The sequence below is a fragment of the Lepidochelys olivacea genome, assembly GCF_965140295.1.
Source record: "Lepidochelys olivacea isolate rLepOli2 genome assembly, chromosome: 15".
Lineage (NCBI taxonomy): Eukaryota > Metazoa > Chordata > Testudines > Cheloniidae > Lepidochelys > Lepidochelys olivacea.
The window spans coordinates 19,331,842-19,354,488 of record NC_140425.1 but is presented as its reverse complement, the minus strand read 5'-3'; the positions used below and the strand labels follow the sequence as shown (position 1 = coordinate 19,354,488).

At 41.6% G+C, this 22,647-nt stretch overlaps 1 protein-coding gene across 1 annotated transcript in view; it reads right to left on the bottom strand.

Annotated features, from left to right (window-relative positions):
• Positions 1-215: 215 nt before the first annotated feature.
• The window catches only part of ZDHHC8 (zDHHC palmitoyltransferase 8), a 175,876-nt gene continuing 153,444 nt past the window's right edge, over positions 216-22,647 (bottom strand). Inside the window, exons 5-11 of the mRNA XM_084648884.1 lie at positions 22,454-22,556; positions 20,714-20,805; positions 18,613-18,745; positions 17,481-17,598; positions 16,485-16,594; positions 12,528-13,561; positions 216-5,958 (exon numbers count right to left, since the gene is read on the bottom strand). Coding sequence (XP_084505010.1) covers positions 5,775-5,958; positions 12,528-13,561; positions 16,485-16,594; positions 17,481-17,598; positions 18,613-18,745; positions 20,714-20,805; positions 22,454-22,556 — 1,774 coding nt within the window. The 3' untranslated portion in view covers positions 216-5,774. The remainder of the gene's footprint in view (positions 5,959-12,527; positions 13,562-16,484; positions 16,595-17,480; positions 17,599-18,612; positions 18,746-20,713; positions 20,806-22,453; positions 22,557-22,647) is intronic.

Genomic DNA, 22,647 nt, shown 5'->3' with positions numbered 1-22,647 from the left:
ATATTTCACCATATAGTTTGAAATGTCTAACTGAGACATTTTTTAAATGTTTCAATGATACAAGTTCACGAGCTGTGAGATGTCTTCTTTAAAAACTCCAGTTATTGTGATAAGACGAACAAAAATTATTTTGACAGTAATTCAAATCCACTTGGTATATAATTGTTCTTCCCCTAAAAGCTATTTTCACCTGCAAGTAGTTCCCATCTGTGTCTCTCCTTGTTTCAAATATTACGTTCTCGTCTCTAGTTTTAAAAGTGAGCCGAAACTTGAACCCACAGGACTCTAAAAAGAAATCAGAGAAATTAATGCTAACTTAGTAAATTTAGCTGTGTCTTATAGAAAACATCTGAATAAGCTGGAATGATTTTATATAAAATATAGTGGGCCAGACCCTCAGCCATTTGACTCAACTGAAGTCAATGGAGCGATGCTGATTTACACCAGCTGAGGATCTGATCATTATATATATATAGCCTAATCTTTATCATTCAAAGAGACTCCAGAACACAAGCATGACAAGCATTTACAATGAACACCCTTCATGAATGAATCCTCTCTCAGTGTCACCATACAGTGTCACCAAACCCTCTTAAGAGCAGCTGCTGTGGGATCTGCTCTTAAGAGGGTCTGGCAACTGTATCAACTATAAACTAGTAGCACAGACCTAACTGGCATATTGTCACAGACTAGAAACAAACAGGTTGATAGAGATGGTTAGACAGACTGGAATTTGGCTATCTGTCAGATGTACACATCCTGTTGTCCTGGATAGCACAGTTAATCATTGGCAATACTAGTGCCTTCAGAGATTACGATAAGGAGTCATCTCATCTTGTTTTCCACCCTCGTTTAGGCATCTGGAAGAAGGTGTTTAAGATACAATTAGTTTCCTTTGTGTTTTACCACCGGAGGTTTTTGCATCCAGATTGACCTTTGTTCCATGCAAGACTACCACATTTCACACACTTCTACGTTTTACATATACATGGAGGCCAGCCCACGGACGGTGCTGAGTATCTGCAACTCTCTGTGTAGTCAGGGGGAGCTGAAGGCCACTTAGGATTTCACCCATGGAATGTGATGTAATCAATGGAATATTAACAAGGCCTCAGAAAAGGGGCAGAAAGAACATATGAGCCTTCTAGACAATACTGAAGCTATACAGTCTGATGCAGAAACACCAGGAAAACTTGACACCTTAAAATACCAAAGTAACTCAAGCATTTAAATCTATCTATCTATCTATCCATATATGTATAACCAGAGCCAAAAAATGTTTTATAGACAGAGCTCCACAAAGCCTGCACAGATACATTCCAACAATTCAAGGTGGCAGAACAGGTGCAATATAGACTGTAAGAACATGTCAACATAAACATCCCAAACTGTCTACGTGACAGCAACATTGACCCTCCCGACCCTTCCCTCTTCAAATATATATCTCTAGGCTGGACCAGAGGTAGAGTACAAAGAAAACTGCATTGCAATTTCCACATCATTTAAGCTTTATAGGAGTGCAGCCATCATCTGAAGAGGCTTCCTTATAGTATTCATGATGCAATTATCCTAGGCAAAGTTCAGATAATGCTTGGGTTCCACTTTCAAAACAACAAGACAAACAGTTCATTTGCCACATATCAGATTTTTGACATTAAAGCACAGGTCTGGGTAGCTCTTACAGCTGAGGTTAACCAAAAGAAATGATTGAATTTGAGTTTTATTTAATTTAAAAAGTAAATACAAACATGTGCTGACTGTGTGCTTCCTGTGATAGCCTCCCACAATAATGCAAGGTAGAGATTTCTTTAATATACTTACTCACAAGCTGCACTTCTCTGAAACTTTATTACCCAGCTGCATGAAAATATAGAACCCTGAGGTTTTTTTCCCCTTCAGACAACACAACATTTTTGCTCACTCAGGTACTTCTGCATCCAGTTTTCAACATACAGAGCCAAATGACAGTTGTAAGTCAGAGCAGAATTTAGCCCACCGTTTCAAATTCATTGCTATGCAGGTTTTCCTATTAAGTCAACACACAAAGAAGTAAAAAAAAAAAAAAAGAAAAATTGTAAGGCTTCAAGTAAAAACATCTCCTCTCTCACCCATTCAGGGAGTACGGTTCATTTAATATCATGTTACTCTATTTATTATACAGTTAATTAAAGCTACAGCTCTCAGGATACACTGTACTAAAATGAAACTGGGGTGTTAAACTGGAATGAATGAACAGTGAAATGATGCTAATAAAATGGGATTTGCAATGAAAACTTGATGTTTCTTAAATAAGAAATAGACATAATATACAATCTACTGCTAAAAATAAAAACATATTAAAAAGATTTAAGACTTTTGAAGCACAAATTAAGAAAGACAAAACAAGAGGCTACTTTAAAAATATATTAACCTGCAGTGGATCTTCTGTTATGATCCAGGGGATCAGATCCTCAATTAATGTAAATTGGCGTAGCTCTATCCAACATAAAGAGCACTACTCTAAATCACACCATCTGAAGTTCTGGGCCTTACTGTCTATAAACACTGAAGGACTATGTGAGTAAAAATAGCACATCACTGATAATTTGTAAATGCTTAAAGAACTGTAATTTTGGAAAGCTTGAAAAAATAACATGGGCCAGATCTTGCTCCCAAAGTCAACAGCAGTTTTGCTAATGAGTAGATCCCCACTCATCCAACAGGAAATATGCAAGCAGATGCTTGTGCTCATATGGCTCCAACTGCAGGACTGGGGCTTTAGATGGGAATGGGGCTGAATTTACTGAGTGCAATCTCAGATTATTTCTTAGATTATTACTTCCAGGAAGAGTTGAAAAATTTACTTCCATCTCCAGGTCATTCACATTACTCTATTATGCAAACTTCAAAAAAGAATTTTAGTACCATCATAAGCCTATTAATGTGCCAGATGAGTCTTAACTCTAGTTAAACCACCTTCAGAAAAAGTATATAGAACTGCACCTTAACCTAATTATTTGTATCCCCAATGCAATCATTTTTCTTCCTCTCTCCACATGAGTTATAGCTAAATAACCCTGGCTATAAGTGTTTGAAAGGTTTACACATATAGTACTGTGTTTAGTCTTATTGAGCCATTCTTGCTCAGGAGTTTATGTAGTAATTTCAAAACCTATTTGCCCTTAAAATATGTGGATTTTTCTTTTCTAACATCGTAAGGTATGTTCAAAGTGTAGTGCCATGGGATGCATATTTTAAAAGCTACATTGGTGCAATATAAAAGCCTCACTTGGATGGCTTGGTTTTATAATCACTCAGGGTGATATAATCTGCCCCTGTACAGACTGCCAACACAAGGCCTATGTTCCATTTAACCCCTGTTTTGATAGCTTAAGTGGTACTTAAGTAGTTTGATAGCTTAAGTGGTACTTAAGTGATGCACAGACCTTGTGCAACTCTCTCCACAGAGATGAATTTCACCCCTCAAGAGTTAAATTTGTGCTGGAATTGCAGATGAGTAGAAATTAAAGATGAAAGAGAACTATAAGGCCATCTAGACCAAGTACCTTGCCAGTACACAATTGCTCCCTGTAGAAGGTTTTCTAATACTTTATCCAATTTAGTTTAAATGTTCTAAGTGGTCAGGCTTCCTAAAAAAAGACTATTCCACAACCCCTACCCCTACTATTAGCTTAATGTTTTTCCTTTTAAATATATGCCATTTGCTACCAGTGATAACCCCTTGTATCACCTTTGGAACTACATTCTTCAAATTCCATATCTGTAAGCTTATCATACCTCCTTCCCTTAATCATTGCTCAGTCAATTAATTACATATTTTTACCTCTTAATCTTTTTATAAATCAGCCTCTCCAGCTTTCTGTTTATATCTGTTGTTCCCCTCTGAACTTGATCCAATTTGTCAGTATCATTTCTGCCCAGTATCGTTCTGGCAATAAAATGCCTGTAACTAATGACAATACTCTAGATAAAATTATACCAAACCTATATAGAGGGACTATTACTTCTCTGCTCTCTGATACCTCTGTGTATGCAGTTCAAAATGTCACTGGGCCTTTTTGCTGCCATACTGCACTGCAAGCTTATATCTAGTTTGCTGTCCACTATTACTTTAGGTCTATTTCTGCTACGTTAATTTCCAAATTTCTCTCTTCAGATGATCTGGTTCAAGCCAAGACCGTTACTCAGAAGCATGATTAACCCCATACATTTCTATCCAACCTCTCAAAAAGAGATGTGATATACAAGGGACATAATAAGCAGATATTGAGGTGGCTGTCAAAATTTACTGAATCATGAGGCAAATGTTAACTAAGGCAAAGCTGAGGTCAGTATTTTCCTCAATGTACAATAAATCTTAGTGTTTATGTATTGTTACATAAATTCTAACTATCAAATATCTGGAGATCTCTCCATTTTCAGCATGGCATGCAGAGAAAACATTACTCCCTTTGAAGCCAACATCCTGAAGGGGAGATGAATTTAGTTGTCCAGCAAAACCTATTTACCTCTGAAGGGCCAGTCAGAAGGCAGAGATTCCATATGCTATCTGCCTGGCTCTTTTTTTGGTTCTTAAAATAATGCTGCCTCAAAATCCAACAAGATAAACATAGCTTTGTGAGGGCAGGAGAAGGAGGAAAGCCCAGAGAACTAAATAGACATAACTGATATTGAAAAAAGTTATTGACTGGAAAAAACTTTCTGCCCAGCAATACTGAGGGCTGGTGCTCATTAGGCAGGCAGCAAATTTATATCCTCTATGTATGTGCTTGGCTCAGTCACACACACACTGCAAAACTCAACTCATGATCATGATAACTTTCCTCTAAGATTATACACACTGCACCACTGCAAGACAATAAACCATGTTACTGCATACATCCCATAAACAAAAAGGAGGAGATAGTTTCCCATCTGAATTTTTTTATGTCTTAGAGGCTTGTTTTTCAGAGTCAGAAGCCTTTAAAAACAGAGGGAGGGGGAGTAACAGGGAGGAATGAAAAATCCTTACTTATGTGACAGTCCGATTCCATAAGACACAAATGGACACACACAGAATTTCACACATAGGGAGGCGAATCGTGGACAGTGAGAAGCTGCTGCTATTCTTTCTCCCCTCCCACCCAGAGCAAGTGGTGGGGGTGGGGGGAGAGGGAGAGAGAGAGAGAGAAAGAGAGAGACTTTAAAACACTACATGATGCTTGAGGGCCACTGCGCCCTGCCTGGTTCCTTTAAAGCAGGAGGAATAACACCGACAATGGTTTGGGGACAAATGGTAGTTCTCATACACACAGACTGCAAACAGGGAGTCTGGTCTCCATGTCTGTAAGAAAACAGCAGTCAGGCCAGTGGCCCGTCCCAAGATTTTGCTGACCAGAAAACTCGTGGTGAGGAAAAACATGACCCCAGATTAATTCTTCATCACAGCACAACTTCTACACGACAGTTTTGTTTGACAGACAAATACACAATGGCTTTTTCGCTTTCTTTCATGAAAGAAATAATCTCTGTGGTTGAGGTGCTAGGTGGTAGCCAGTTTCCGCAGTCAGTTCGAGACAGTTTCTGATGGACTGTACAATTTTATTCCCACAAGAATAAGGCTGCAGCTCTTTTTTGGCCAAAAGAGAAAGATGAAAACAAACAGAAAAAAAAAACAAAAAAGGACACTGGCAGCTGCTGCTCCTTTTGTGGTTGATGTTGTTTGAGTCTTCACAGTGCACCTAGCTTCATGGCTGGCTTAATGGATGGCTCTTTATTTTAAATTTCTTTTTATTTTACACTGAAATTTCATAGGTTGTTCCACCAACGCCAGACACCTTCTTAACGTTTGAGTGTCTAGCAGGACTGACCGGGGCCCCCTGGGAACTTGACGTTGAACCCAGTCGACAATCTGCCCTGGAAATTCCTTTTGGCTGTCCATTTATTTTACTATGAGGTGTCTTCAACTGCATGTCCTCCCTGCAACAAAATAAATATAAAGCGATCCAGGGTTAGTGATCAAAGTAATGGCAGCCAGATAGCCAGACAAGCAATTGCCCTTGTTACTTTATGTCCTGATACAGCAAAACAGTTAAGCACGTGAGTATCCCCACTGAAGTCAATGGGCCCGACGCAATGCACACTGAAATTAGAGACTGCAGCTTAATTTTGTCTTTGGATCAGGCCCACTGGGATTAATCACATGCTTAAATGCTTTGCTGGATTGGATCTTATTGCGTAAGAATTTGCTTTTTTGAAAGGTCTCTTCTGCATTGCTGGCCTTTGCTCAAACTTCATTTTACTTATGTTCAGAAGAAAAAAAAAGCACTCCGAAAAATCTCCTAAGAAAAGGCAGTAGCAAAACACTTCTAGTGAAAGAACAGAATGCTGTTACTAATCACTAAATGTCACAATAAAAGTAAAGAATAAGCCTCTAGGGAGTGCAAGTCAGAAAGGGTAGCTTAAAGCTCACGTTTCTATTCCCCTAATCCTGGTGCCATGTTAGACAATGCTCGCATTTGCATTTCCTGGACTCCATCTATCATGTTAGAGCAGCCTAAGGAATGCTCTAGTTTATGATGGTCTGCAAAGGCCTCAAGGGAGCTGAAACACAACCAAGGATAACCATAGCTCAGGGTGCATGAGCCAGGCCCCTTTTTTCCTGCTATGCCAGCAGCGGTACAAGAGTTCCTATGTCACTCGACAACAGAAAATCACCCTTCCATCGGACCCCTCCTGCAATGGGTAAGATGGCTTTAAGGCTGCACTGTAGAATCCGGCCCTTACAGAGCAATTATGACAGATGTGATTAAAGATCTTTATGAAAGAAATGACCATATTGAAAAGGTTAACATATGTCAAAGTAGGGTGTAAATCCTTTGTCCATCACAATCCAATAGCCCTCAGGTAAGGCATATATGGAGCATGAATGGAATCTGCTGAAACAAACAAGGTTAGTTTGTGCTCTAGGGCAGATTCTCTTACTTGGCTGCTCCTAATGTCAGTCCCATCAATCTATCAATTTCTCAACACTACCTTTCAGGGATAAGGAAGCAGATGAAACTGCTTTATAGGCAAGGACATGGCTTACTCTTGTACAGGGCCAGATTGTGTCATTGAATTTTAAAGAGAACGCCCAGCTAATTTCAATGACACTGAACATGCTTACAAAGTATTTTTTCCTGTCCCTGTCTGATGGCTAGTCTATGTAGAGGATAATAGCCAATTAGCAGCCCACTGAGTTACTACTTTAACTCAAGTGGGAGAGATATCTGTACCTGGTGTTGAAGGTCCCAGGTTCAAACTCTGCTGATGACCTGTGGCTAAGGTTGTCTCAAGAACATTTTTAAAAAGGAATGCGCTGTCCGCACTGGGGGACAATCTGCAAGCCAAGACCATTTTAATTGGTTTAGAACATGGCCCACTCTGCATGGGAGCAAAGCATTTAGAGGCAGCACAAGGTAGGATTTATTGCATCCAACTGATGAGCCTTTACTTCACACTGCCACCATACACTCCCAAAATAATATGTCTCTCTCTACTGGCCCAAAGTTTCCCACGATGTAAAGATGTAAAGACAGGGATTCATCTGACACCTGGTATGAATGTTCTGCCCTGGAGCTAAGGAAGCAGCTCCAGTATTTCATGCCAACCAAAGTTCTGCTACACACTTAGGCTATGCCTGCACTAGAGAACCAAACTATAGGTAACTGAACTGGCAAGACATCACAAGTGTAAGTACCAGCATGTGCATGCGGGTTTGACTGAAGTTCTGCCCTGCATCCACATTAGTGTTGCCATGGTCCACTGCAGTCTCATTGCCCTCCAGGTACCTATCCCACAGTTCCCAGAACAGCTCCCTGAAGCACTGGCTCCTCACAGATTTTAAAAGGCTTCTGGGAGCCTAGGAAATTGTGGAAGATTTCCTATAAGTCCTTGGGTACCAAAGCTATTTCTTGCTACTTTTTTTAAAATGGAAGCCAGGCTGAACATTTGCTCCTGATTCTTTCTTGTCAAAAAGAATATCAGGAGCTCCTGCAGAAACACAGATGTGAGAGAGCTGCAGCAAGAGTGTTGTCTGTTCTGCTATGGCCTAGACCACTATAGTATTGGAGTGCCGGTATCTTTGGGGAGAGTTAGAGACCTAAGAGTTGGAGTTTTTGTTGCAATGGTCATGCACACTTCCACCCCTGGAGCAGTCAGACCAGTGTAGTACTTGAGGATGAAGTTCAGTGGGTGGAGCACTGCTTTTGGAGCAGGGCCAGGAGCATAAGTGTAGTTTCTATATTTCTATATTTGCGGGAGTGGGGCAGCTCCAGTCAGGCCAATGGGACCACGCATAGAGGAACAAATTCTGTGCCTGCTTGAGGCTTGTTGTTGCGGGGGAGGGGCACTGCCCTCTGAAAACTACACCCAGGGCCAGGAATGCAAACTGGTAGGACAGAGTTTGTTGGAGAAATAGAATGAGCAGCCAAATTTCTCCAGTGTAGACAAGATCTATGTGTAGATGTTGATCTTGAAAACGATAGTTGATACAGCTAAGGCAAGGGATATTAGGTGACTGAAGCCAGACTTTAGCCTATAATTCTTTATAGCATGTCACTTGGGATTTGTTTGTCTTAATCAAGAAAACTAGCTCCAGAAACCAGTTTTTGAGTGGTGATTTAATGGCCAATGTCCCTGATCTTCTGTAAAAAGTAAACACAAAAGTCTTCACCTGCTCAGTAGAGCTCAGCAATGGAGCACAGCCCCTTATGATGCAATTAATGCCCAATGGTGGCTCTAAAGTGGACTGGCTTGTATTGATCCTTTGCGGGCCATTTCACTGGCAGAGAATAGCAGGAGTGCAGTGCATTCCAGACATGTTCCTTGCCTATCACAATGGGGCCCTTGGGCCTCTAAGAGCTACTGCAATAATAAAAATGGAGGAGGGGACCAGCATAGAACTGTTACTCCAGTCCTATACTGGCCAGAGAACTGCCTCCCAATATGTGGGTTCTCTGTGGCACATAAAGCAGCTGCTTCCTAAGGGAAAATCAGGGATGTTCCCAGCGTGTATTTTCCTTAAAGGTGCTTGTCAGCATCTGAATCTCTTGCTCCCCAAAATCTGTATTCCCAACTTTAGTGCAAACTATTTAAAAACCAAATTCTGCATTGATTTATACCATGCTCAATCTTACTGAAATGCAAGGGATTACACAGGGCCTAAATCAGCACTGAATTTGGTCTCAATAGTCCAGTTTCTTCTTATCATGTAGCATAAGAGGTCTGAGGATCTCCTCCACGAAACATGAGAGACAGGAGTTAGGAGAAAGTGGAGGAGGGGCATTAGCATCTGCAGTGTTGCTGTCATGGGAGGTAGAGCACGAGATGTATGCAGAGTTACCAGCACAGAACTCCTGCTGCAGGTTAACTCTTGTAGGCTAAAAGTTTCAAATGTATTGATTTTTATGCTTGACTTTGGGCACCATCTAGGCACGTAAATGGAAATGACTCATATTCAGATGTGCTGAGTGTAACTCCCTTTAACCTCAAATGGAAGTTATGGGTGCTCAACCTATTTGGAAAAATAAATTAGACAGGCCACTTGTACTGCACTTAGCATTTCTGAAAACTCCAGAGATCTGACCTGGAGTGAATTTACAGACACTATACCACTCGCCCATAAGGTGACAGCTGTATGATCAACAAGAGACAGAGACCAATGTGATGCAAACAGCTGTTGTATCAGCATCCTCCCTCCCCGCTCCTTATACTAATTACCATAGCAACAACTGGCACCTTTGGGGCTCAAACTGAGGGCAGACTTGGAAGGGAAAACAGACAGTTCTTAGTAAAATAAACTCATTAGTTTAATATATATGAAAAGGAGAGAAAAGGACAGAAGTGTCTTCTTGCTGAATGTTCACTATTCTTCCACTGAGAAAATCATTTTAACAAGTACAATTCACTAAGAGGCTTTGCAGCAACTTTCTAACACTGGATTTTAGGGCAACGGCAGAGGGCATGACAGAGTGCACAAAGCATCAGGTGTGGAAAAAAGCTGGACTTCCCTGATACACAGAATTAGATCCTTCCATCATGCACTCAGCTGAAGTAATTACAGCATGGGCTGTGTATTGTGAGGTCTTTTCAGACCTTCAAACTCAAGGTGCATATTTTCCCCAAGGAAGAGAGAGAACCACATGTGACCGATGCTAGCATTTCAGGAAACTGCTCAGATACCAGTTATCCATGTTCTTATTCATATTAAGCTGCAAACTGAAACCCTCCATTCTTCTGTAGAACCATTATAGCATGGGAAGTGGTGGTACAAGCTTCCCAGATGCTGCCTGCCAGCTAGCCTCAATTCTGTTTTACAGGGACCACCTCCATGATTAAATTAACTCAGGCTACAGGGCTGTTCAGTTCTTGATCTTTCTGCTGAAACTCATCATGAGGTGACCGCTGTGATGGGCAAAAAAGAGGGAATTTATTTATTTATTAAAACAGCATTTACTTGGTATTTTTAAAGAAACTCACTCTTTGCCATGCTCCCTGCCTCTTATTCTTTCCTTTTGGGGGAGCATTTGTACAATAGATTTATTGGCAAGGATGTTTGCAGAAAGCAGATTTCAAAGTGGTAACTGCAAGTATTCAAGGAAGGTAAATTATAAATTCTCACATGCAAGTGCTCCCATACTCAACCAATCAGAAAACAGAAACAATAGTATCTGAGTTATCTGACTAATCACAACAATAAAAAGAGGTTATCAAACACTCAGCTGTTTACAGTCAAGTCATATTTTTAAAAGACTTCTCCAAAAATATATTCAAATATATTCAAATAAATACATGTGAGGAAATTCAATCAATAATCTATTCAGTGATATGCCACAATTCAGAACAATCTAAATTAATTTATTCCGTGATTTGTTAAATCATCTCTACTAAGAAAGTGAAGGAAGGCCAGTTTCACCTAGTCCGTTTTCCAATGAAAACATACTTTTACATAGAAACAGACCAGTATCTCCACTTTAGTTTAGAAGAGTAACAAGAGCAACATCTGTAACCAATACCTCATACAAGCAACATAAAACAATCTAATTTTAAATTACTACACATGCAAACCAGATTTTACAAAACAGTTTGGGCAAATTATCTGACTTGAATGAAGAGTCACACTGATATAGGAGTTTAATATCACTGCTTGGACCTCACTGGCCCAATTAATCACTGCACCCACCTTCATGAATAAGGCTACGTTTTAGTCACGGGTATTTTTAATAAAAGTCATGGACAGGTCAGTAAACAAAAATTCACAGGCCAGTGACCTGTCCATGACTTGTCCTATATACACATGACTAAATCTTGGGTGCTCTGGGATGGGGGCAGCTGGGGGCTCAAGAGGGAAGCGGCGGTGCGCAGCCTGGGACGCCCACTGCTGCTGAGAGGGGCGGGAGGACACAGTGGCCTGAGACCCCTGCTGCTGTTGGGGAGGGGAGGCACCATGGCCCAAGACTGCCCCAGCAGCAGCTGGTGTGACTGGCCCCCGTGCCAGATGCACCAGACACTGCAGAAGTCACGGAGGTCCCAGAAAGTCACAGAATACGTGACTTCCATGACCTCTGTGACAGACTCGCAGCCTTAATCATGAACAATCCAATTATGGGCAAGAGGAATGAACTGAGAATTAACAGGTCAGTAAACCAAGAGGAAAATATTTTTTTAATTAAAAGTGGAATGGCTTTGGGAAGGAAACACTTTCTCTATTTATGGACAATCCAAATAATTTATGGGATATAGCTAGAAGTATAATCATAACATAAATAAATAATAAAATAAATAAGTTTTCACACAGAATTTTTCCTTCCTTATGCCAGGAAGAATACAGCAAGGTGTAGGTAGATTCTAATTGACCAGTGCTCTTTAATCACCAATTCTGCATTACTGGGCACCCAGAATAATCATTAAGAACCAGATTTTACAATCCTTACTCACAACAAGTAACATTTTTTGCTGCCAGCAGTCCTAAAGTAGAAGGCAATACTCAGCGTGGGTACGAGTGGCAGAATCAACCCCATAACTTTAAAATAATTATCTAATTTATTCAATTAATTACCTAATTTATTCAATTAAACGCTTGTTTATTCCTAACTTTGTAAAAACTTTACAACTTCATTTAATCATCAAAACATTTCACATTATAAAATTTAAACTCTTCTTTCACCAAAAGGTATTATACAAGCTCAATGATTTGTATAAAATGTTAGCGTCACTACTCCACCATTACTGGAACATGTTATCAAGAAAAAGAGGAAGTCCTTTAACGAAGCACTTCAGCCTACTGAAACTCCTTATTACAACCTACAGCCTGAGTAACAAGAAATAAATGTTCAGTGACGATAAGGTTGTTATGAGACCCAGAACTAAAGAGCTACCCACGCACATCACAATGCCTGCTATTGTTTAGGCAAACAAGTAAGCTGGGTCCCGACAATTAATAACTGCTATTGTACTCGCCTGCAAGGACGACCTTGTTACTTACAAGCTATTTAAGCAATCCATACCTTTGTGCTCCCACAGATTGCACCTCCGTTATTTCCACAGTGTTAACAAATGAGACAGCCTTCGGACCGTAAGAGGGTGACCTAGGCATCCCTGTAGGGGATGATGGGACCTGATGGCCTGGTGACTTGTAGGAGCCATTGCTCACCCTGCCCTGTAGTGCCTGATGGGACTGGACATTGTTATTGGCTAAATCGGCTTGAAGGGAAGTTGTGGAAGTCCTTGGTGCCCTGGCCATTGCACTTGAGAGGGAAGACACTGAGGACTGGAGTATAGGGTTCCTTGTGCTAAAACTGGTCGCAGTCATCAAATTGTCTCTGGAGCCATATCTCATCACTATGCTGCGAGGGTCTTCAGACAGCGCACTGACTTGCTGAAGGCTGTAAGAGCTAGGGGTGTCATACACACCCGAGTCTGCAAACACTGAATCCGGGTGTGAGAGGAGGAGCTTCTCCCTTTCTTCCATTTCTTTCCTCTCCTGGATGGATGCCATGATGGTTTTTGAAAGGTTGTCGTAACGGACGGGAGAGGGGTCCCGTTGGTGCGGCGCTGGGCCACCCAGTACTGGGCTGAAACTCTGTGGAGCCTGGCGTTGCAGCTCGCTCCCCCGGAGGTGACACATTTTGGCTGACAAATATGGCGAATGGTACCCGACGGAGCCAACAGCAGAATGGGCTATGCATTTCCTCCCGGAGGGGGACATGGAGTTGAGCAAACTGTCATAAGACAGACTTCCATTTCTGTTTGACAGGGAGTTGGGGGAAAAGATGCTTTTGTAGGGGGTGGAAGCAGCCCCTTCTGATCTTATTGGATGAAGCGGTACTTTGTCTGTCCCTCTCCTGCTGGCAGACTTCAAGCTCAGGGATCGCGAATTGACGGCGAAGGAGTCTGTCTGGAGTGGGGAGGACTGATAAGTCTTGTGAAGCGAGCTCTTCCTGTAGTTTGGGATGTCCAGGTTGGGCTCCGATTGATAATCAAGGCTCTGGTTGTTCTCTTCAATCAGAACTTCTTGCTTGTGTCCCTCCTGCATGGTGATCTAAAACAGAGATGAGTATGAGAAAGGGAAAGCACAGGACACAGCACACCGCACTGATTTGCTTCTCCTGGTGAGTGAGAAGTGCATAGGGAGAACAGAGCTGGGAATCAGGTTGTCTCAAATTCTAAGCCCAGATTTGACACAGATTCATTCTATGGGTTTGGAAGTGTCACTTAACCTCTGTGCCTCAGATTCCTCAGCTGCGACACAGTGATAATAATTTATCTCAGAGGTGAGAAGGGTTAATTCATATTTGTTACATGGTAAGTATTACTGATTGTAATAAACATGCTGAGGAGTGAGCACTGACAGTTGCAACAAAGCCCTTTGCAAACAGAGGTGACCAACCCTTTCAGACTGAACCCCTGTCAAAGTTGGTCAGATTTTGACTGGACAACATTGACCTTGGAAAACGTTGTCCTTACAGATTAGAAATAAAAGTTTCCAAGAGTACCTTCCATTTTCTGGAACCTTCATTTTGGAGAGCCCAGCTACTCACAATTTGGGCTTTTTAATGGTGCTGAGCACCCCCAGATTCCTATTGACATTGGATGGTGTGACAAATGCTCAATGATTTTGAAATATAGGCCAAAGCTCTTCGAAGTTGAGAGGCCACAAACTGAGCCACCGTCGGTCAAAGGTCACTTTTGAAAGTTGTGGCTTTGATGCAGAAGTGAAGGAGTTTTTCCCATTGCATGTGCTGTGTGGGAGAGAGTGCTATACCAGACAAGGAAACGTAAACCCCATGTTTTATTTATATACATTGAAAGCATGAAGAAAACCCCTCTGTTGTAAGCATCCACTTTATAGTATATGTAAGATTGCCTCTAATTTTGTTCAAACTTAAAGGCCATTCTCTGCTAAGCAACTGATTTTGGCTGGTCCCTTATGACAGGTTTCACCATAACTGACAATGAACTGGTTATAGGAACTTTGCAAAAAAAAAAAAAAAGAATGATTAGTGAATGCTTACTTAATCAGAAAGGCAATCAATACAGCTCGTATTGACTCCTTTCAGTTTGTTTTTTTAAAGGAAAAGGAAAAAATACAAAAAAGCATAACTGACAGAAGGGTGCTTTTATACTCATTTTTACTTCAAGGTTGTGTCTTTGAGTGGGAAGATAGAGAAATGTGCACGATAGTTCACTACCTTCCTCCACCATGGAGATAGATTGGATTCTTCTCTGGAAAAGGGATGATGGACTCTGCTTAATGGGGAAGATATGATGCAAGTGGTTGGCCTATTTCCTCCCACTGGGTGTTCCGCTCTCCCTCCCACAATTTGTTTTTATTGCTCATGAATGGTGCTAGATTGACAGGCTGAAGACCCGGTACAACTCAGGAGTAGCAGCACAATCTTCTTCACACCAGTCCGCCACTGTACTTCAAGCCTGAAGCGAGAGGACAGTTACGCCCAACCCCCTAAATGTGGTTTGGTCACCGTATCTATTCAGTCCTCTAAAATTGCCAGCAAGGTTGCCTGTTGGTACCAGTTTCTGTGATGTGGCCACTTGTCTACTACAAAGACCACTAAACTCATTTGACACAGGTCAGTCAGCCTAAGGTGACTCTGTCATCTTAGGCTAGATTTGAACCAGAAACCTAGCAGTTAAAGACGCTATACCCAATTACCAGAACCCACCACTCCCCTCGTCTGATTGGAATCTGTATTGCAGAACATCCCAAATGGAGAAAAAGATTAATCCGTTGTAGGTTATGTCAGGCACTGCATCTGGACCTGGAATACTGTCGGTACTGCACTACCCTGCTTGCACACATCAACATTTCAGTTTAAGCGCTAGCTGATGCCTGTAAATACATTTGGAACTCGCTGGCAAGCCATTTGTCCAGTAATAAAGTGAAGATGAGATACAGATACAGATACAGATTTTGATACAGCCAGCTTGGCGCAGTACTCACGTTCTGAAATGCTCCCTTTCACAAGGCAATTTCTGCCTCATTCTGGGGACAGATCTGGAAAGCATGATTTATAAGTAGATCATGCAGTAAGACTAAAACCTCATGTTTTTAAAGCTGATGAAGAAGCAGTGACATCTAGAACGAGCAGGCACGTCCTTCATTTTCAAAGTTAAAAGGACATTGCCAAAGCCCCCCTTTATCCCTACCCCCATCACTGCTGTTTAGAACAACCCCTTGGAAGCTTGAATCTGACTTCTATTTCATACCTCTACTACATTCATTCCCTTGATTGCAGGTATACCCTGGATATTACTATAGGGCGGAAGATGGAATTGCTGCTGAAATTAATTTTAGGAAAATAGCATTGGGCTATTTGTTTAAGGGGAAATATCCATCCATATATAAACATTTGCATGGATTTTGGCAACATACGTGATAGAACAAACCAGTAACTTCTGAGCCTATTTTCCAGGACAGAGTGTGTCCCTTTAACTGTTATGACTTTAATTTCTTTTCTGTTAACAGATAATATAAAGGGTCATTTAAAAAAACCCTGTAACTCAAGCATTAAAAGTGTGTTAAGGCAGTTCAAATGCACATAAGCCTATATTCATTTTAACAACAATATATACCCACAAGGAATTCTTTTAAAGCTCTTTTTGTGAGCTTACATGCTCAGGCATCTCCACAGCATGTCATCTGTTGGCCTAAAGGGCCCAATCCTGAGAAGTATTAAGCAGACACAAACTACTGTTGACGTGAATGGGAACTGGCTTTCATGTCAGTTGAAGCTGATAGGAGTTGAGAGTTCTCAGGATCAGGTCCAAAATTTGGTAAAGCAATTGGGCACATTTTTCAGTAGGGCATCATGACAATTACAATAGTACTGAAAAAAAAAGATGATTTCACACAGAAAGTACTGTACATTCAGTGTGTACATCAGGTTGAAGTAGCCTACTACTCATTTGGAACAGGTTCTTCTAGACAATTGTGGCGTGCTCACCTGCTCAGCCGCAGCATGGTAGTGGACTTTGGGATTGTTGCTGAAAGCTGGTCGATACTTATACATGGCAGGAGTGGGGGGACTGATCAATTTAGGTGAAAGACCACTCTCTGGAAAAACAAATGTCAACAGACCGTGTCCATTAACAGTATGTCTAAAATGGCACATTAATAAATAAGATTACAGAATTGTATATAAACCCAATAAATACACATGGCAATTTACAAATTGAGCTCCAGTCCTGCAAAGGGTTAAAACTCTGTGTATACGTACTCATGCGCAGAGTCCCACTGAAGTCAATGGGACGCCACATGAAAGTAGCCACACGCATGGCTGTAACTCTTTGCAGGATTGGACACGTATACGTGTCACATCCTGTGGCCCATAGAGCTTACAATCTAAATAAAACAAGAAAAACATACGACATAATAGGTTCTTGGTAGCTAAAGCCAGAGTTGCAAACTTACCTCTTCCCCCAACTGCAAAATACAGCTGGGTCCAAACTAAATACCCCCACATTCAGTAGTGTTTGGATCCAGAAAGTTAGGACTTCTCAGCTGTCTCCTTTGGCCTAACCATAGACCTGGACTAGAACACTTTGGGTTCTGGGAGAGTTCAGATCCAGATCCAAGTTCTGAGTCTAGGGGTTTATCTCTACTGTAAAGCCAAACAACCCTCTTTCTGGAATTCCAAATGACCTCTGCCAGGTCCTTTGCTGGATCTCATCCCAGCTGAAATGCAAACACACATACTTGCCTACCGAGTATCAAAGTGATATATTCTGAAGTAAGTGCAGTGTTTTCTTCTTACAGTATGCACTGAATTCTATACTTATATCAAATCCTCTATCAAATTAAGAATTAAGAGAATTAAGAGCTTCCCCAAAAGCACAAAAAAATCCGTATTCCATGAAGATTCTAGAAGAACGATGAAAGCCCATTTACACCAAAATATTTTCATAGCATCAAAAATAAAGTATTGATCAGGCTACTATACCTTCACTGGTTCCCAGCTGCCCCTTTAGTTCAGAGTACTTGCTTGGATCTCCTTTGGGAGGCAGAGGTGGCTGGATGTCCATGGTTTTATCCTCCAGACCTTCCAGGCTAACTTTAGACTGAAAATAACCATGGAATCAATCATTTTCCTCAAGTGGTTTAGACAACAACATGTGCTAAAGTATTATAGATTCTGAAGACTTGTCTACACTGGGATATGCCATAGCGGTATACTGTGTGTTAACGAACATGGGGATAAACACAATCTAGCACTCTACGTACATAGGCCTGTTATGTCTAAAACTGAGTTTAACCGCACTCAACTGACCTGATTTTAAACCAAACAGTCCTTATCTACACAGAGTGACAGATCATGTTTAACCTCATGTACGTTAACACACAGCATACCATCGTCGGCATTTCCCCATGCAGAGAAACCCTCAGTAACTAGTGTTCCTTTATTACCAAGGAGGCCATTCCAGGAGTTCACTACACAAAGCTTGAGAGATGATTTCTAATGTCTATAATACTTAGCACCATAAATCTTGCAGCACTTTACTAAGGTAAAAGCATCATTATTCCCATTATATACAAACAAACAGAGAGTGAGACACCAAGATGTAGAATGATCTGCAAAGGTCACACTGCCAGAGCTAGGAATAGAATCCAGTTCTCCTGGGTACCAGTCCTATGCACTGGATCACAGTGCTTGCTGGAGTTTGAGGCTCGTTGCTTGCCTCAAGTAAGTCAGGTCACCTAATGGTGCCAGGACTCCTGCCATCAGCACAATGTAGTGGATTCATTAAAAAAAAGAAAAGAAAAAAAAAACAGAACAAGGGCCAGGAAGTGAAAAGACCTTTGCCAACTCTTAACTAACTGTCAAAAAGAACCAACGCTCACCCTTCTCTTGCTCTCCCATTGGAGTACTATAGGAGGACCTTCAAAGAGTCAATAGCTCTTGGCACTATTATTCCTAATTTACTTTCAGAATGCAGGGAAGAGGACTTGACTTCCGTCATGTTCCTCCAGAGGTGTATTATCTCTAAGAGCCTCCCAATAACAAAAGTTATTTTCAGCCTAGTACTGGTTTTCAAGTCGTACTCGTAGACAGAGGGTATTGAAGGCGGCTTTACCTTGCTTCGGTGAAGATTGGCTTGGATCCCATTGTCACTTATCTTCACTGTGATCTGTCGCTCGGAAAGATCTGGTCTGAAGAAAGGAGGCTTCACACTTGCAGCCTGCTTTTTCTTTGGCTCAACAATGTACCTGATTGATTATTCAATAGTAATGGTTAAAAAACCCTCGGCATGCAGACAAGAAAACCCCCATATTTGCACTGTATAATTGAAGAGATCTGGCAAAATCTACACGAGTGAAGGACATTTATCTCAATGGATGCTTGCCCAGGAGGTACAAAAATTAAAGTGAATAAGGAGCTGAACAGGAGATGCCACCAATAAAACCCCCCCTGCAGTTTTGATACACTGGTCTCCAATGCAGTTCAGGTGAGGAGGGGCAAGAGGGTAGCACACAGCCACACAACCAAGTAAAAGCATTTCCCTAGGACTTTGACAGCTCTATAGGAGATGTGAGTAGTAATGTGCCATGCCAATTGTGTTTTGGGAGAGGGCTTGGTTTACCAGCACCTAGAAGAGTTTAGTTATATCAGGAGACGTGGGAAAGGTAGACCCTTTCTAAGGATGATAAAATTGGAACACAGGAACGATTTTGAGCTGGTGGATCTCTCCACATCACTCTTCTCCCCAAAACCCCCCAATTTTATGGTGAAAGGAGCATTCCTGGGAGCTGGTTGAAAAGTGATAGAATTTTTCACTGCTTAGGGACCAATAAATGGAGGTAAAACAATTTGATAAACTTAAAGGAGACAGCACCACCATTTGACACCCAGTGACATAAGATCAAAATATCTGCACTAGCTTCTTCTAATTTGGACAGTGGACAGGACACCTCAGCAATGATGGTTTGCTTGGTGATTCCCACAAGTTCATGAGGGAGAAGATATGTGACAGTTTGAATGGGCCTTGATAAAACACTAGGACAATATTTCCTAAAATTCTGAGTACAGCAATGGCATTTTAAAAGTGAAGATACTACTCAATACTCTATCCTACCAAAGAGACTACAAAGGAAAAATGACTGTCCAGTTTAGGTGCATATAGGTTTTAACCTCCTGCTCTCTTAAAGTCGCTGAGCCTAATTCAAGGGCTCATGATTTTGGTCAGTTCAGGAAATTTATTTAACACTAGGAACAACCTGCTAAGCTTTGCTTGCTGTCTAATCAAGAAAAACCTCATACTAGAGATAATAGTGCGTGTGGGTTGGGACAGCCCAGCACCTTGAAAAGTATATTCAGCTCACTCCCACTACAATTAAAATATGTCTGTGTGTGTGTGTGTGTGTGTGTGTGTGTGTGTGTGTGTGTGCTGGACAGCTCAGCACCTTGGACATCTATGTTCAATCTTTTCTGTTCTATAGCAACATTAAAGTTCGTGACCATTGTTTCAAAGGGCACAGGCACAAATAAATCTGCTGAAAAGTAGGGAACCATAAATAAAATCCAAAATCACAAACCGTAGCACCAGGTGGGAAATCATCTCTGTTTTATGATGATGAAAGGTGTCTGTGAGATTGAAAGCAACAGCTGCCTTGAATTAATTATAAAGCTAAGGGGCAAAAGGCTGGGTTTAGATACTTCATTTCTTTCCAGCAGTGACTAGAATCTTTAATGTGTACTTTGGAGGGCAGTGTACCATGCAGAAAATATGTTGCATTAGGAAGATTACAGCTGACATGGATCCTTCCAGTTATTGAATTTCACTGGATAAACAACTTAATGAAGCCATGTTCGAGAAAAGCGGGGAGCGGGAACAGGCTATCAACCCCAATTATTAGTTTTTTGAAAAAAAACTAGTCTTATTATAAAATGGCTCAGTAAATAGAAAAAGCTGTCGATATGACATAGCCTGCTAGCCATAATACTTGGTTTGGGAGTGAAGACTGTGAATTATATTAAATGAGAATGGCAAGACTAAGAGCTGTGCAAAGTGCAGGCATTGTACAAGCTTCCCCTCAGCTCTGCCAATTTCTTGCCATACCGTACCTCTCCTCAGCAGATATTACTACCGGGGATGAACGGGGCCAGACTCTGGGGTGGCTCAGAACATTGTTTTGTTTACCTTGTGACCCAAGTTTAAGAATAACATTCTTCCTTACCTGGGAGCCAGAGGGCTGCAGAGCACATGTTCCACGTTACCACAGCATCCTCGAGTGAAAGGATTCACCCCCCCACGGAACTTACCCGTCACCTGGAAAAATATTCAGTGAAAAATATTCAGAGTCTCTTAGCCAGTGACTTGGTCTCAGTTATTTACACCTTTGTCAATTCAGCATTTTGTCTGGACAACAGCGATGCAATGTACCTGGACATTAAGCCATCAGCCCTTAGGAAACTCCAACTAGTACAGAATGGTGCAGCACATCTTCTCAGTAACACGGGCTGCAGCAAGCACATCAAACCTGTCCTCTGCTCTCTGCATTGGCTTACCATAGAATAGGATCAAGTTCAAGATCTTGATCCTTACCTTGCAGGTGCTCAATGGCCAAGGCCCAGGATATCTAAAACAATTGTCTAAAGTTCTGGGATGAGAATTATGGTCAACCACTCCGCTCCTCAGGCGCAATGGCACTTTCTATCACATAGGTAAGCCTCATCTGTGCAGGAGACAAAGCTTTCTCCAGGGCTGATCTGAGACTGTGGTACAAATTTGCCCAGGAGCTAAGGACCATTACAAACCTTCTGCTCCAAGTGAAAGGTGCACTCTATCGATCTGCCTTCCCTGATGCACACAGAGCAGTACGTATGTATAAAGAGAATCCCCCCCCCCCAAACAAAATCCTACCAAAACAAAACACTCCACTGCACATGCAATTCTCCATGTGGGAAGAGGATGAGAGAGAGAGGACGAACCACATCTGACTGACGTTAGTCACATCACTTAATACATTCTTGGAAGATAGTAAGACACTACAGTGAGGAGGGCAGGATTAGCATCTATTTAAAATAGAGGACCCTACTGTTGCTGCCCCCTTGTCTCCACCCTGAAAGGGTGTGAGTGAAGAATCTTCATGTCTGCCGGAGGAGATGAGATGTGTTGGGGGAAAAAGGGCAGATGTGGAGGCACATAAATGATGTGGGCCCAGAGGGTTGGAGCAAATGTTAGTGGGGCAAAAAGCTAACGGTTAGGGGTGCCAGTGTGTGGCTGGGGAGACACCATATTAATTAACTGGCATTTTGGGAAGATGCTGATAGATTCCCTGCATCATCAGGCAGCACATTCTATATATTTGAATAATTTTGTGGAAATTCAAGTTCCACTGGGTATTTTGTCACAAGATGTTGGCCGGCACAGGTTTTGGAGCAGCAGAATGAGCTCAGATCAGTGTGTATGTGGCAATGAGCTAGCTCAAAGCTGCTCATTGTTACACACATTGTGGGCCGGCAGGGGCAGCTGACAGAATCAACAAAATCAGAAGACAGAACAAAGCATGATTTAATCTTTTTTTTTTTAAAAAAATGTGATGATTCTTTTGAGTCTAACTCATGAGTTCGGAACTTTTGAGGTTGGCAAGACTCCATGTACCACTTAAACCGTGTTTTGAGGACTTACGTAGGACTTAAGTGGTACATAGGCCTGTGCTGTTCCACTGTGCCTGGGAGCTTGCCCAAAATTTAGTCAAACAGAAATTTGAGAATAAAAGTTACCCAACCTTTTTAGACCCTCGGTAAAGCATCAGTTTGAGTGTTAGTGTTAAGGTTTGGTCAGCTGCTGCTTTGCCCAACCTGATTTGCCCATCTGTAAATACTATATCTTCTCTTTATCCTCCCCTAAGAAAGGGATCCTTCTCAACTTCCACATCTCTAACAGGAACATGGAGGTAGAATTGTTTTCTTACCTGCTCATTGGTTGTACGCCCTCGTGCCACTAGAACAATATGGAAACCTGTGAGACCAATGACTGGGATAAAGAACAATCCAGCCACACACATGACAGCCATGCTACATCCCAGAGTTAAGGAAACTGTGTCCAATGACAGGGAAAAGGGAGATGGGGGGGGGGAGGGGAGAATGGAAGGGGAGAGAGAATTCC